This window comes from Lupinus angustifolius, chromosome LG10 (assembly GCF_001865875.1).
Source record: "Lupinus angustifolius cultivar Tanjil chromosome LG10, LupAngTanjil_v1.0, whole genome shotgun sequence".
NCBI classification, from domain to species: Eukaryota; Viridiplantae; Streptophyta; class Magnoliopsida; order Fabales; family Fabaceae; genus Lupinus; species Lupinus angustifolius.
Window position 1 is genome coordinate 16,170,426 of NC_032018.1, and position 16,640 is coordinate 16,187,065.

The following is a 16,640-nucleotide window of genomic DNA, read 5'->3' on the forward strand; positions in this document are numbered from 1 at the left end:
GGGGAGTGTTGAGATATTGTTAATTTATTATTAGATAATAATATTATAAATGTATTTGATATTGTTTCCATAGTTAGTTGATTTTATTCTCTAAACTTTTGGGATTGATTAGGCTATTAATGTATTTAAATATTGTAGCAATCCTTGATGAATTACATGTGATTCTCACAAACTCCTTAATTGGGTTTGGTCTTGGTTGAGTTGTAATGGTAGAATGATTCTGAAAAATTGATTAGAAAGTTGTAAAAGTAACGAAAATATGTTTGCTTATTAAAAAGATTTGTTGAAAGTTACAACATTATTGAATGGTGACTGAGAAGTACACACATGACATGACATGACATGATGATAGTATGAAATACTGTATCTTATAGAGAGGCCCAATTCATTACCACTTTGTTGCAGCTTCATTTGCTAAAGCTCCAGCACCAAATCTACAAAGTCAATAATTATAATCAATTTTGTATATTTAGTTTGAGATTTGCCTTATGTCATATTTTATATGGAGATTGTATGCTAGAGATATGCATAGTAACACTTACAGTCTGCATCTGTTTTGATCCAATGCTCATTGTTTCCATTTGAATTGCACTGTTGGGACCACTTTCTTGAGTTCTTATCTGAATCAAATCTTGTGCTTTTTTCTGTGGCCTCTCCGTTATCATATTCATTCAACAATTCATTCGGAACACTCTTCATCTTATCTTTCTGGGATTTAACCAAATCTTCTGTATTTTCAGAGTTATCAGGATAGACTTTTCTCTGAAACATACGTAGAATCTGCATATCCATATGAATGAACCAAATATTTTATCAAAATATCATACTATATATGCTTTATTATACATTCCAGACATTCATGCAGAAAATGTAGTGACATTGACCAACCTTTTGGAGCTTTTTATTGGTTGAAGCAGAAACAGCATCATTCCCAGACTTATTGCAGCTTTTGGAAGAACATTGGACCTTTTTCAACATCTTTTTCATAATCTGAATGGCAGAATTATGTGTTTGCTTCATTTGTGTCTCTGCTATTAGTCCTGTTTCTGTGCCATATGCAGTTGTTGTTGTTGTCTTTGTCTTATTAAATAGTTCAGCAAGTGATGCTCTCTCTTTTCTCACTTCTGTTGTCTCTGGCAGTTCAATTGATGACCCTAATAAGTACCCTTGCAGAGGACATAAACTTGTTCCATAATCTTCACCTTCAGATCCATCTATTTGTTTTTCACTAAGACTGATAGTACTCACGTGGCTGTTTCTTCGCGATGGTTCCAAGAAACTTTCATCCTTTTCAGCCACAAGGAATTTCTCAAGCTCGTAACTTACGAGCTTTAGATCATTCTCGCTCACCTCCACCTTTTCGTTTACTGAAGGCATGAGGAATGTTGGTGTTGCTGGCTCGTTGGTGAATGTTTCGACATCGAGAGTTCCAATTGTCAAGAAGCCTTCAAAGAGCTCAGAGATGGCTGCAGGTGTTTCTTCTTGCTGTTTATATTGGTCTCTGTTGTTATCTAACCCAGAATATGATGTTTCACTTAGGAAACTGAGTTGGTTTATGGAGCTGAAGCTTGTTTTTGTATAGGAGTATTGGTTGTCAAGTGTTGGCTTCACTGTAAGGCAAGTACAAAGGTTACAAAACTTGGTGAAACATATTACTTTATTCCAGAGCATGAAATAGAACTCCACATTTTAGTACAGAAATGCGAATTGGTTCTTGTGTAGCAATTCGAGATTCTTTTGCGAATTGGTTCTTGTGTAGCAATTCGAGATTCTTTTGCAAATTGGTTCACCATAAGGAATGAACCAGATTTGCATCTATCGTTGAACTATTGAATTTAAAGAAGAAACAAAAAAAAAGTAATGTGCTCTCACCTATATGAATGAGTTTTAACAAATAAGAAATAATCTTATCATGGTCAACAAGAGTTGATTCAAACTTATAAGAAACATTACTAGAAACGGTTGTGCATGAATAGGGTAATTAACTAAGTTATTTTTGATAATATAAGTATAAAGAACATACTAAACGTATCAACTTTTATGCCCTTAAGATATCAGTATTTGATAGAGTAATGTACTGTATACTACCTATCCATACCAGAGAGAACCTCATATCATAAAACTATCTTTGAGAGGAATAATGAACATGTGAAAAAAAGGATAATAATCAGATGAGTTATATGTGGGCAAGGGCGTTGAGACTGATATATGTGCAACATTTTTATCTGAACAAGGTTAGAGTATTTTTCACAAATACTGGTGCAGCTCAGTAAAATAAATGTAGTGCATATTATTGTGCTATGACATTGTTGGACAGCTACCGGCCAGTTAAACAATATAGTTCTGTCAAAGGATAACTAATGACGGTTTGTAGCACTCGTTGGAATCCTTACAACAACAACGACCAAGTCTGTAGCCCACTAAGTGTAGTTAGTTACATGAATCGAACGATGTCATAATGTTAAAAGAAAAAGTAAGAAAAGATGCAGAAAAAAGAGATGGATAATAAGGACAGCTGAATACCAAGTGGGAAATCCTTGAAAGGATCCGTATCGTTCTGCCGAAGTTTTCGATGCACCCATTGAAATAACTGCAAGAAGTAATGGTAGGTTGAAGGTAAATGATTGAAATAATTGTTCAATTTTAAGTTAGGCAGAGTTTACACTTACCTTCATTTTGATATCTTTAGTTGTAGTCAAGGTTTTCTTGTGAGACAGGTTATCCTGAATGATATATATGCAAGCAAGAAAAGTGTCTAGGATTGAGAGGTTGTTATTGATAAAGTGAAAAGGCAAAAAGACCTTCCATTTTAGACACTTAATTAGTTGGGAGTAAGTAGATGCCAGAAGGGTCTATAATTGATGTATGCATAGAGAAAAACAATTAGATAGTTCCAACAAAATGGTTGGCTATTCTTTTCAAAATCTAATCAAATATACAAATTGTGTGGTGGAATGTGTAACAAGTTTCTATATGTCTATGTATTAACTTTCATGGGTTAGATCATAATAATGTATGTCAGTCCATAACCTTTGATCCAAGGCATACCAAAAGGTGCACTTAGATACCAATGCATGGTCAATTTTGTAAGATTAAGTTGTTTTACATGTCAATTGCTAAAGCAGTTTTACCATTGAACATTAAATATAGATATATGGAATGTTCATTGTTACAAATGTGCATAATATCATGTTTTAACTCATTAGGGATAGCAGAAGAAATTATGGAAATTTTAAGCTTTGTAAGTGAACATGTTTTCAGTGACATGCTATTGTTGGAGAGACTTCGGTTTTATTCAGAAGCCCCCCACATGCTTCTACAAATAGTAAATACTTTTTGTGAGTGCAAACCATATTTCTGGTAGCATTGGTTATTATTGATAAAAATGGTGAATTTGGCACAACGGTAAGATTTTTGTTTAATGACCACGATATCATAGGTACAAATCCTCAAAACAGCATTTCCGCGTTGGAGCCTCATGCAGTGGGTTGTCCATAAGTTATTATTGATAACTTTTTCCAAGGCTAGTAAAGGCCACAGTCCTAATATCTAGACTGTTTTCAACATTATATCTAATGTTAGTTAAGATTTAGAGTGGCAAACATGATACTTTGCAGGGTCAGGTTGCAAATGTTATTGATATGTTTAAAGCATTCAGAAAATCTTGTCATCATGCATGGATGTCACTGGAAGCTTTTGGTGATATATTAATATAAACATTAACATTATTGTCTCGCCCATATTCAGCTGTTCTCTTTTGTACCCCGAGATAGGTTAATATATACTGGAACATTATAAGTATATTTAGTTGATACGTTTAATATATTTTTTATATTGTTAGTACAACAAAAGCGATTGTTACCTAACGTTTACCACAATGAATGAAATAAAGGGTTTAAAATATGAGTTTAACTCCTCTCCAACGCCTACCAATATATTATTAGAGAATAAAGATTATTTGGGTCTATATGGTGTTTCTAATTGGTGATTGTATTGGATGCGCTGCGATTAATAACAATGGACTTGAGTCCAATATATAACTTTAATATTCTTTCATTATTCGAATACCAGGCGATATGAGACTTCATATAATAATATATTTCAAGCATCCAAAATGATTTCACCTTGATTGAAATAGACAAATAGCTTAGTCCATGAGAATTCTACATCATAATTTCCAACCTAGCAAATATTCTACTCCACTTTGCTCATTGCCTAATTTTCTTTAACAACTTCTCCATATAAGAGTTTGCTCCCCTTCAGCATAAGTCTTTCTGAACATTCTTGACGATGCTATCAAGAGCCTAGCTCTTCAAACATGTAGTGCAACTTCTCCTATCACCGTCAAATGGAACACATCACATAGTTCTCCATTGTCAGGACGCCTTTCGTTATTATGGAACATCTATATCGAAGTTCATCAACAACCACCCTCTTCAATACTCAACCAGCTGAACCCATGGAGTTTCCTTGTAAATCTTCAATTGCTACCAACATTGTTTGCTCCATAAATCATAGTTCAAAAGAACTATCATACTCCACAATAAAGAGTATACACACAACACACACCTTGTGTCAATACCAACTAATGCCTATGCCACATTAGGTTGCATCCAAGCAAATATTCATATCACATTTTGCATCTCTACTAGGGGTGTTCAAATCCAAACCAATCCAACAATAAAATCGAAAACTGATCCAAAATAAACTAAACCCACAAAAACCAAATGTTATTAGCTTGTGTTGGATCGGTTTTTTTAAAACCAATAGGTCTGGTTCGGTTATTGGATCCAAATCTAGGATCCAAACCGGTCCAAATCGAAACACATTAATTTGGCTTATTCGAAATATGCACAAACAAAGTTGTGTGTTGAAGTAATTAACACTTCAGTTCAATAATATTTTGAAACAAGTTAGAATGCAAAATTAACAATCAATTAGTCATATGGTAGATTCAATAATGTTATTTGATATGAATAAAAAGTATCTACTCGCTAAGTAATATATTCTCACATGTAGGTAAAATGTTTACACTATAGAGATGATATTTATTTTGGTAAATATAATTAAGTTTTTAGATTTGATTTATTCTGATATACAAACAATTACTATAAAGAAAGAAATCAATGTCAACTGCTAGTGTAGTATATCCAATTGTTTCTTTTTATTGAGAAGTCTTGTTATCAATATAATATCTTTACTTATTGTTGTGACTCTAATTATATTGTACTCTTTGATAAAGTAATTTTTAAACTTATTCAATAATTGTTTGTTTGTTTATATTAGCATGATGGTAGGAACAAAGTTGAGGACTTGTAGCATTATGCCTGTATAGAAACAGTACTGTGACAAGGTTGTGACAATATTAACATGAATGTATATAAATTTGTTATTTTAAAGTGTATTACACTGAATATTTTAGTCATATTTATGATTTTTGAAGTGTATGTCTAGAGTTTCAATCTTTTATATAAAATCAGTTGAAACTGATTGCGAACACCCACAATCTGTATAAATGTCAATGTTACACCTTGCATCCAATCCAATGCATGTGTTACACCTTGCATCAAAGTCAGCCAGTATCAATGAGCTTTTGTTGATCTGCCAGCAATTAACATCCTTCTCCAGGATACTGTAGACACACATTAAGGATGTTTTATTCTTATCTCAAATGAGATAATCCTCTCCAACATCTAGAGAGATATTGCAAGCACTTGTCACAGCCAGACTAAGCACCTTAGTATCTATCTCCACTTTGGTCTTAATCCAATACATGAACTTTTATAGTTCTAGATCCAACATAGTTATGATCCCACCATAGTCCCACTATGTTTTCCTCTCCTTCAACTCGTCTAATTTATGATTGTGCAATGCCTTTGACAAACCTTGCTCAACTAATGTGTCATTCACCTTCCTTTGCCATTATATAGCGTTTGAGGTAAGAGCTATCTACTAATTGGTTGTGGTACTAATTGTTGGCGCAATGAAATTGTTGCCAGCGTTGACCACAAGCTATCAAACAAATGACATAAAATAAATAGAAGAGAAGAATACAAGAGAATGTGTTACCGGTGTTTAGCCAATTGTGCCTACATCTACAAGAGCATTGAACAACTACCGATATATTATTAGACAATAAGAATTACAAGTTCTAGTATACCCTTGAGCCCAAGGTCCATGATGTGTTTCTAATTGGTTCTTATTGGGTGTAATGCAATTAATAATAAGAAGATGTTCCTATTTAATTTTAAGTCCACTAGTCATTATCATTGGCAAATCATACAAAAAAAATCATGTTGATGCAACTTTTCTTGTTCACTAACTATATTTATGCAACTTTTCTTGTTCACTAACTATTTAATTAAAAATCGTCTATTTCAACATCCAAACATTCTTTTGTTCACTAACTATATTTATGCAACTTTTCTTGTTTTTGGTATAAACTTTTTTTAACATAGGTAGGGCTTTCCTATTTGACAGAGATAACAAACATGGAGAGTAAGTATTTTTTCCATTAACTTAAGGTTAAAGTGTATTTAGCCAACCATTATTGGTAGTATAAAAAATGTGTAGAGCCTAGTCTTACCACTAAATTCTTAGTGGGACTTATTTCCATTTGTTTATTCACTTCCTTCCGACACTATAGTTAAAATAGTTAGTAATGAGGTTAAAGTCCTAAGAGTCTTAGAATTAAGTTACAGAAAAATTATGTTGTCTTAATAGTCTAAAAAAAATTAAGATATGTTTGTTTGAGTAACTATCTCATTTTGCCATAAGATATTATTAGTTTCTTACTATATTTTATTTAGAGTTGTACTTTGGGCAACCCCACAAATTATGGGATCATCTTTTGAGTTGTCAAACCAAAAAAACATGTGGGGTTATCCAAAAATAAAGATATTTCACTAACTTCGATAACCAACCAACTCTTATACTTTGTTTTTTTGAAGAGTGAAAAATAAGATAAGAGAGGGGAAGAAAATAAATATATGAGCAATAAAATAGATTCTTACATTATTTGGTATGAGAAGTATAAAAGAAAGAGAGGAGAAAAAGATAGATATAAATTTTTAAATTACACTAATATTCATACAATAAATTTAGATTTTTTAGTAGACTCTCGAATATGCATTCTAAATTTGACAACTTTCCTATTCAAAATTTTGCTATATATATTTATATGAATATAATTGTGTCTAGTTTAATTGAGGTATAGTTTAATTAGTGAACAACTAGTTTAAACAATGAAAAATATGGTTAAATAGTGTGTAGATTTTGTTTATAATATTAATACAAAGTTGTAAGTGACATATCACAACCTTTTCTTTTGATTTGTAGATCAATGATATTTCATTAAATAAGTGAACATTTTAACCGAATTACACATACAAGGCAATTAGCTTAATTAAAAATATTAAGTTGGAAATATTAAGTGAACATTTGAATGATTTTTCCTTAAAAAAAGTGACAGATAAAACCCACTTGAAGAGGAAAATAAATAGGTACATTTTTTGCATGTGACTTTAAGTTATGAAGGTTTGGATGTTACATTAATACTGTACCTGGTACTATGATATGGACATGACATGTTGGATGTTTCTAAGTGAGGGAAAGGAAACTATTCTCTTATTCATGCTATCCATGTTTCATGTTGCTGCTACTTGGAGCATATTGCACTCATATTTTCAGTTCCTGTTCCTCAAATATCAACATCTTACCAATCAAAAACTGTATAGTAACCTCAGACGTGGAAACCATTAGAGTCACTCTTTTATTTATTGAATTTGAATCAATTAATATTAATTTATTCAATTTTTACATTAAGTAATTGTAAAATTATATTTCCTTTGTTTTAAAATAATTGTACAAGTGTTTGTATGTGGTGTAAGGTCTCGCTAAATCTCTAAGATGACAAAAAGGTCAATGATTTGATTCCTAACACTAATAGTTGTTAGAAGGGCAGTCATACATCCTAGAAGTAATTAATTCCTTACCAAAAAGGGTGAGAATATATCTTAGGTAGTAGAAAAAATAAATTTTTTATAGAAAAAACACAAATGTAATTAATTTTATTAGAATTTAGAAAGATTATATCTCATTTCCAAATTCATCTCTTAAACCTTATTATGTTATTCTCTCCATAAGCACATTATTGAAAAATAATCATTTAATAGTCTCTATTTTCTTCAAAATATTTGTGCAAAACCATTTTTTAGTTTTTATGCCCAAAGTTAAAGTGAATTACATTCATACCTTTGAGTTTTAGTGACGTTACATAAATTACTATTTTTTATTGTACTTATACAAAATACCCATAATTATATTCATATATTACACTAACTACCACTGCATTAAAAATATTCGTGATATTTTAAACAAAAAGATTGATGAATGTAATTAAGTTAACCGATATAATATGAAAATAAATTAAAATAGTATGAGAGTCAATATCTTCATTATTTTTTATTCGTTAAGGAGATATTGTTTAAATCATTATTAAATTATATTGCTACCAACCAAAAATAGTAAAGATATATTAAGTCATATTATTTGGACTTATTTTCACAATATACTATATTTTGTTTAACTTAAGTACATTATCATATTTTTTGTTTAAAAATTACACTTATATCTGATGCAGAAGTAGCAGTCATTCTGATGTATGTATGTAAATTAGGGGTTTATCTAAGTGTAAGAATATATGAGTGATTTGTGTTATTATCAACTATTTTTTCTTCTTAATTACCCTTTAAACTTCCTTCTATAAAGATAGTGTCAAATTAGTAACAATTAAAAAATTTAGCTCATGTATTTTTTAATATCCATTGATAATTCATTATTATTTTATTTTATTTTCATATATATAATAATATTATTGCATTAATCATTTTTAACTTTAAAATTTACTTATTCTTTTCTTTTTAATTAACTTTGTATTTTGACAGCGTTCTCCTTTATATGGGAATATTGGCTAACTTACAATATTGCACTACTATACTTGTTAGTCTGATTGCAATAATTTTATTATTGTCTATGAATAATTTAACAATTTATACATGGATTAATTTTAGTAACTAATAAAGTTTAAGGAGTAAGTAGGAAGAAAAAATAATTTATACGGTAACCATCCCATTAACATGTACTGTACTCATGCCTTAATTTAATTTAAGGCATTTCTTTTAGTTCAAAACTGCCCCACTCATGTTAGAATCAAGAGTCAAGACAAGTATAAATTTTGATTTTATTTATACTAAATGTAAATGATAAAATATAAATAAAACTCATCCATAAGTTTATTCTATACGCGTGAAATCACTAAAAACATTTATAGAATAGAAATCAATAATCAAGAACATAAGATTTATTAAAACAGTAAAGTTATTACTTAATAATTAAAAAGATCATTAGTTGAAATATGGAAAACACACAATATGAGTCGGTACAACTATATCCTAAGTTGGTTCCATTGCAAAAAGTAAACATTTTCAGTAGGGAATCATTGTTGCTATGCTAACATAGAGTACTAGAGTTAGTGTCTTTGGTGTTTTTTTAGCTTTTCTTATTACCAGATTCTTTTCCATACAAGAGAACATAAACAGTACATTCCATTCACAATTTTGCATGTCGAACAAGGCCTCAAACTTTCCAACAAATAACCATGCATGGCATTCCAAATTAACAAAAACATTCTTAGCATAACGACACTAACACACTATGTTGTAACAGGGGAACATGTACCTAGTCCTAGATGCAATAATTGAAAATTGAGACATGAAATATCAAAGATTATATGTCCCGAAAAAATTATATTTCCATATTCTACGTTAATTAAATTTCATCAAATAAAATAAAAATGATAGTTTATGATTTTTATAATTTTTTAATGAAATATCACTTTTTGATTGGATTCAGACACCAAATGGAACATATAATCTTCATTTGATACTAGAACCTTATTCATGCAAATGGGCAAATATAAACCAACGAGTAGAACATTTGTGTGAAGAGCATCTTCATTTTTAGCTAAACAATGAGAAGATATAAACCAAATGAGTTGCCACTTTTGGTGGATTTTGAAGACTTAGGAGTAAGAAGAATGGCATGTCACAATCATTCATCTTGTTATAAATCAAAACAAACACTAAGTCTTCATAGTTATGGGTCACTTCTGACTCAGTGCGGGGTAAGGTGAGACCCATAACAATCATTAAGGCTTCATAGTTATGGTGACCACGTGAATTCCACGCTATCATGAATATTTGATATGGTTAATAACCCTTTTCAATTAGTAGAATGATTGTTTTAAGTTGTAGTTCTCAATAGGGTTGTAATATTGTAATATCACGATCATAATACAATCGCAACTTAAAACATGAGAAAGACTCAATCTAGATAGTTTACAAATAATAATTACCTACCCATTAATTAATAATATCTTCTTTTATTTGATGGTTCCTCACATCATTTTATGTAAAACTAAACCCCATTTGAATTATTGTGGCTGACTCTATCCACAAATTCTTTATCGAATTAGAAATCGTGTTGTTGCATAGTCATTCAACTTGAGCCAAAGTTATAGGTTTACTTTACTTATAATGTAATAATTGTGTCACATAGGATAGTTTAATAGTTAAGAAGAGATAAATTTGAAATGTGTAAGACTAATTTTTCATACATATAATAATAATTTTTCATGTTGATATGATGATTAAGACTTTATCAAGATGAAATTTTAAAACTTGTTGTGAGATTGTTTGTTTGACATTCATCTCCATATAGTTGTAAGAGAGAAATTTGTTGAGTTTTGAGCTTCCTTTCTATGTAGAGAAAGAGTGTGCAGTCAGTTTAGATAAGATAGGTGATAGAAAAATGAGAGAGAAGAGAAACCAATTCCACTAGAACTCAAAGCAGTTGTTTTATATTTGTTACCGTGTCTTAGTTCACCGTTGGATTGGGAGAGACATTGGGCAATTATAATGAATGTTTTTCAAGTTTTTTCTGGTAATTTTTGTTCTTGTTTTCAAACTTGTTACACTGTTGTTTGCCTTATTGTTAAGTGTGTTGTATTTTGATAGAGTACTCTTGTACTTCTCTTTTGATTGTAGTGGAGCTTGATTGATTGACTTATGTCTGTGATTTTTACTCCTCACATGGTAAAAGTTTTCCATGTTAAAACCTTGTTGTCCGTTGTGTGATTTTAGTTCGTGCTGTTATTTGTTATTGCTTCTTATATGTTTTCGTATGTTTGGATAATTATTATCCCTTACACAGTGATTGTTATTTTGTTGAAATTCTCACCAATCCTCACTCTATCGAGTCAAGAAGTGCATTGTCCCATCAATAATGTACTATTAAGTAATAGGCAGGAGATTTATTTCATGGAAGTCTTCTTCTTCAATCAAGAATATGAGAATGGTACGCATTTTATCACTTATCCTTGTTGGAAAAATTGAAGTTCTAGATCTTAGTATTACTATGTTCATGATAGTTTACCCAAACTAGTGAATGTTTAGATTATTTTTTTCCAGAATTTCTTGGCAGATTCTTTTCCATACAAGAGAACATAAACAGTACATTCCATTTACTATTGTGCATGTTGAACAAGGCCTAACATTTTCAAAGCAGTAACCCATGCATGGCATTCCATATTAACAAAAACAATTCACAGCATCAAAATACATGAAGTTGGAATGTTGTAACAAGGGAACGTGTCCCTAGTCCTAGATTCAATAATTGATAATTGAAAATTGAGATATGAAAACCCTATTCATGCAAATGGGCACGTATAAACCAAATGAATTGCCTCTTTTGAAGACTTAGGAGTAAGAAGAAGCCCATGTCAGAGTCATTCAACTTGTTGTTAATCAAAACAAAGACTAAGTCTTAATAGTTATGGGTCACTTCTGGATAAGGTGAGACCCATAACGATCATCACTAAGACTTCATAGTTATGGTGACCACGTCAATTCCACGCTATCAACAGAATTGGATGTGGTTAACCCTTTTCAATGTGTAAAAGGGTTTTATTCAAATGGTAAATTCCTTACCCAAAATGAATCCTTAATAGTATAAAAAAAATAGTCTCTATAATGATATCACAACCCTAATTGTGACTGCATTGTTCTCTTCTCTCCACAATTTTGGTGAGCTTACTACAATTGCATTTTACAGATAATCGCCAATTAATTAATAACATTTTCTTTTATTTTAGGGTTCTTTGAGGTTACTCACATTATTTTATGTATAAATCTAGTTTGAATTATTGTGGCTAACTCTGTCCACAAATTTTTTATCGAATTAGAAACCTTGTTGTATAGCCCTACAACTTGAATCAAAGTTATGGGTTTACTTTTAACTTATTGAATATTATATTGAGGCATGAAAGCAAGTAGCAAGAATATATATACTCTTTACATACAAATTACCATGCCATGGACATCTAATAACATAATAAAATTTTGATTTATATAGGGCTGTGATATATATAGGCTTATATTAAATTTAGATTTCATTTAATTATAGTCATCATCACCACTTTTATTTCAAAAGCACAAGACACTTTTGAGGAGTCAATCAAGTTATTGCAATTTCAATCAACGCCGTTTCAGTCAGTCCCCTGCAATGTAGGTTTAAACCATCCTAAAATGCAATGTAGGTTTAAACCATCCTAAAATGTTAGGATAATATATTATTGAGTAGCATAATAAATTTAATATAGTACTTAATCCATGACAATCTCCATTTAATAGATTAGTTTTTTAGTTTAAACTATTTTTATGTGTTTAATTCTTAATAGTTGATATCTCTTATCGAAAGGTGTATCATGAAAAGAGCAACTTATAGGTTGAATTAATGTAAATATTGATAAATGAGTGTGATCTCCAAAAGGAAAATGGCTATCACTGACTTGTATCAATAGAGTGAAAGCCACAATAATCTTTGACTTTTTCAATGAGTTTAATAGATAATTAGTCTTAGATCATTTGGGGTTAGCACCTTTCTCAAACCATATATATTGGCCACCACATATAGCAAACTTTCTAATATAACAAGTATTATGAGTATATCCTATAGTATTCTAGTAAAAGCAAAAAGGTTTCTTGTTATGCATTTTCCGTTAAGAACATAAAACGATCTATTGTTATAAGTCTTTCTAATATGATCATACTTATAAGTATTACTTAGTTTTATAAAAACATATTTCTTTACTCCACTAGTTTGACCATTAATCGAGTAGCCTAATCCATTTCGATTTTTTTGCATGCATTTCATTACTTAATAAATCATCTAATTTATGTGTACCTTTTTTGAACTTTTCCATGATTTATTTTATCAATCTTTAACTCAAGAGAAGTGCATTTTTTCACAATTTTGAGCGATCATTGTTTATATCATATTTTGATTTGAATGTATCTAAATCTTTTTGCATAATTTTATCACTGCTCACAAGAAGTTCTACTCTATTTTTCTTTTTAACAAATAACCTAGAGAGTCTAATAGATTCATTATGCAATTCATTAAATACACTTTGTAACTCATGATATGAAGGTTTATATTTAGTTCAAAGTCATTAACTTCATCATCGTCATCTAGTTAATGTGAAGCCCTCAATGAAAGATGTGATCATTCATCGTTTTCGAGTTCTGTATTTGAATTGACATCATTATCTTCTCATATAATGTATGCTCCTCTAGGTCGCTTGCTCTTTCCTTTGAATGTATTACTATTTTGTAAGGAAGGGCAATCAACTTTAGTTTATCCTGGTTTTCTGCATTCAAAGTACGTTGATTTCCATTCTGATTTTATAGAAAATCATAACATTCTCTAATGAAGCTTAGAGGTCTTAACCTAAAAAGTGTTTGGAGGAAGTCATCTAGGTGAGTTTTACTAGCATCTAGGAAAAAATTACCTAACCTTTCCCTAGTGTTAATTGTAACACTAGATAGCAACCTAAGATGGATAAAGGTGGATTAGGTTTGCAACAATATTATCATTTTTAAATGATAACTCATAATTTTCAATATAAGCATAAACTTGTAGAAAATAATTTCAGAAAATTATAGGATATAAGGATAGATTCACAACAAGATGTATATTAGTTCACCTTCTTCATCTGAAGGTTACTTTTTGTCCTTTTTTATTCAAGAGATTTTCACTATATAATTGAGTATCTTTACAAGTCTCACACAAAGACTCTCTTCTAGAACACTCAATTCCACAAGAAAGAATATCATTTTCTTTTTACATAACCACTCACCAAAACCTATGGCAATTCTTTGATTTGATAGAGTAGAAGAAGACTATTCAGAATGGCTAAGGATTACTACACCCATTTTAATGACACTTAAATTATTTTCAAATACACTTTAAAATGAATATCACACATGGCTCTTGTTTGTCAAAAAGTATGAAAATGCATAATTACACTTAAGTTTTTTTGAAAAACTTATGATAGATTTGCAAGTAAATTTGTTGCAAAAGTGTTTTTTGTTTTTCGAAACTTAGGATGATATATATATATAGAGAGAGAGTTTAAAGTGGTTCAAATGCCCATTCTAGGAGGTATGAAACACTTGGCAATATATTAGTTCTTTGGGTATGTAGTGGTTGAGTTTCAAATTAAAAAATACACTTCTAACATAGAGTAATCAGTTACTGATTCATGGTGATCGTTTACTAAAACTTACTATCCATCCAATAAGTGATTATCCACCTAAGTAATCAACCCTTTTGTCCAACCAGGTAAGTTGTTGTTCTATTTCAAGTAACCTATTTTTGTTTCAAGTAATTTGTTACTTGGTGTTCTAAAAATTCATTTTTAGAAACTTTAATTTACTAATGTTTTTATCCTTTGAAAACCAATTTTCATGAGATCTACGTGATATCAAAATTAAAATAAACTATTAATGTATAATGATCATAGAGCCGAAAATCGGGATTAATCTTAACTTTTCCAATCTAAAACCACCTTCTACCTTTTCCTTCTTTATTAGTGTTGTGTCATCATAACAACTTAGTCAAAGTCAATGAGAGATTATTTTTCACAAAAAATTATTTTTAAGAAGATATGAATTAATTCACTTAGTTGTGAGATAAGTGATATAATAACTTGTTATTAATATAAAAAAAACATAAACTTATTGAATGAATTTCCAAAAAATGACATCTCAAAAAATCATATTTATTTTTTATAAATTTACAAATGTAAATCAAGATTCATTTAAAAAACATGGAAATGGATATTATATATAAGGTTTCTCATAACTTATGACTTTCTCAAATTCACTCCATTCTCAATTTCATATCCAGTATTTTCATAAAAGAGCAACAACATAACAATGGTAAAGTAGACATTTCTAAATTCACAACCTCCCAACAAACAATATAAAATAATATTATAACATAAATGGACTATTATGCTCCAGATAATAATGTGTTAGATCTCACATAGGGATATATTAAAATTAAGCAAATAAACAACTTGATATATTACACATATAACATATGAGTCTAAAAAATAATTATTAGTGTATCACAAATAATTACATGTCTTCAAGTATACTTATTTAATAATATTTCTTGACAATGTAATACTATAAGCTAAGACTCATGTACATCATCATAAAAACAATTTAAGAACTTTAATAGTAAACATTTTCCATATGAGTTCCTTAGTCTACAAGAATCTCTAATTTTAGAATTCATTGAAAAACTTTAATAAAATAATCTAATATCACATAAATCTTCTCCTTCACATTAGTCAATTTAACTTTGTTGCATCATGATGAGCTTCGTCATAGCGTATACTTGACTCAAACATCCACTTGAGACAAATAACCAATTTCATTAATAAAATATTGTAATATTTCAATATTGTTAAAAGAATAAACAATCTAAATAATAATAATAATAATAATAATAATAGTTCAGCTGGTTTGTCCAAATGTCAATAAGGGCATAGGACTTAAAAGAGATAGTCAAAATTATATAAAATCTTAGAAAAATTATATACACATTAAGGGAATAATAAAACTAAATTTATACATTAATAAAGAGAGACTTAATTGGTAAAAGGGCATAAGATATATTATACTAGAAAAGAGGAGAGAGACATTACATGACATGACAAAGATGATGTAGGGATTGTTGACTTGGTGCAAATGGTTGAATAAGATATATATATATATATTTTGAAGATAATTCAAAATAAGATATAGAAAGATGGAAAGGAAGTGAAACCATTGTTTTTAAGGGTGTAGTGTTTATTTGGATGGCAGTTTCTGAAATTTGTAATTATGAAATTGAAATAAAGATTAAATAAGAGAATGAGAGATTAAACTTGAGTTATGCCAAAGATTATAAGGCGGGAGCAATATATATAATAATATAACAATTATAGAAAATATAAAAAAGAGAATGGAAGCAACTTTTTAAATTTGTATATAAATATATTTTATCTTAGCATATATATATATATATAATAGGATAAGTATATATGTAGTTAGAGATCAAAGGCATAAAAAAAGAATAAAAAGTAAAATATGAATTACTTTTTTAAAGAATTAAAAATTAATGATAACATTATATAAAAGTTATCAGATATACTTCTTATCTTGTATTAAAATCAATTTAAAAGAAAG

General features: G+C 29.7%; 1 protein-coding gene across 1 annotated transcript; it reads right to left on the reverse strand.

The window, feature by feature from the left end:
• On the reverse strand, positions 244–2,778 carry LOC109358508 (protein LAZY 1). Its single transcript, XM_019602772.1, has 5 exons — positions 2,670–2,778; positions 2,524–2,590; positions 889–1,634; positions 543–780; positions 244–434 (listed from the first exon to the last, which is right to left on the reverse strand). The coding sequence occupies exons 1-5, from the start codon at positions 2,673–2,675 to the stop codon at positions 415–417; spliced, it is 1,077 nt and encodes a 358-aa protein (XP_019458317.1). The 5' UTR covers positions 2,676–2,778; the 3' UTR covers positions 244–414.

Coding starts and splice junctions, on each gene's coding strand:
- LOC109358508 (XM_019602772.1), bottom strand. Junction 781..888: donor CCAATAAAAAGCTCCAAAAG/GTTGGTCAATGT, acceptor ATGGATATGCAG/ATTCTACGTATGTTTCAGAG. Junction 435..542: donor GATCAAAACAGATGCAGACT/GTAAGTGTTACT, acceptor TTGACTTTGTAG/ATTTGGTGCTGGAGCTTTAG.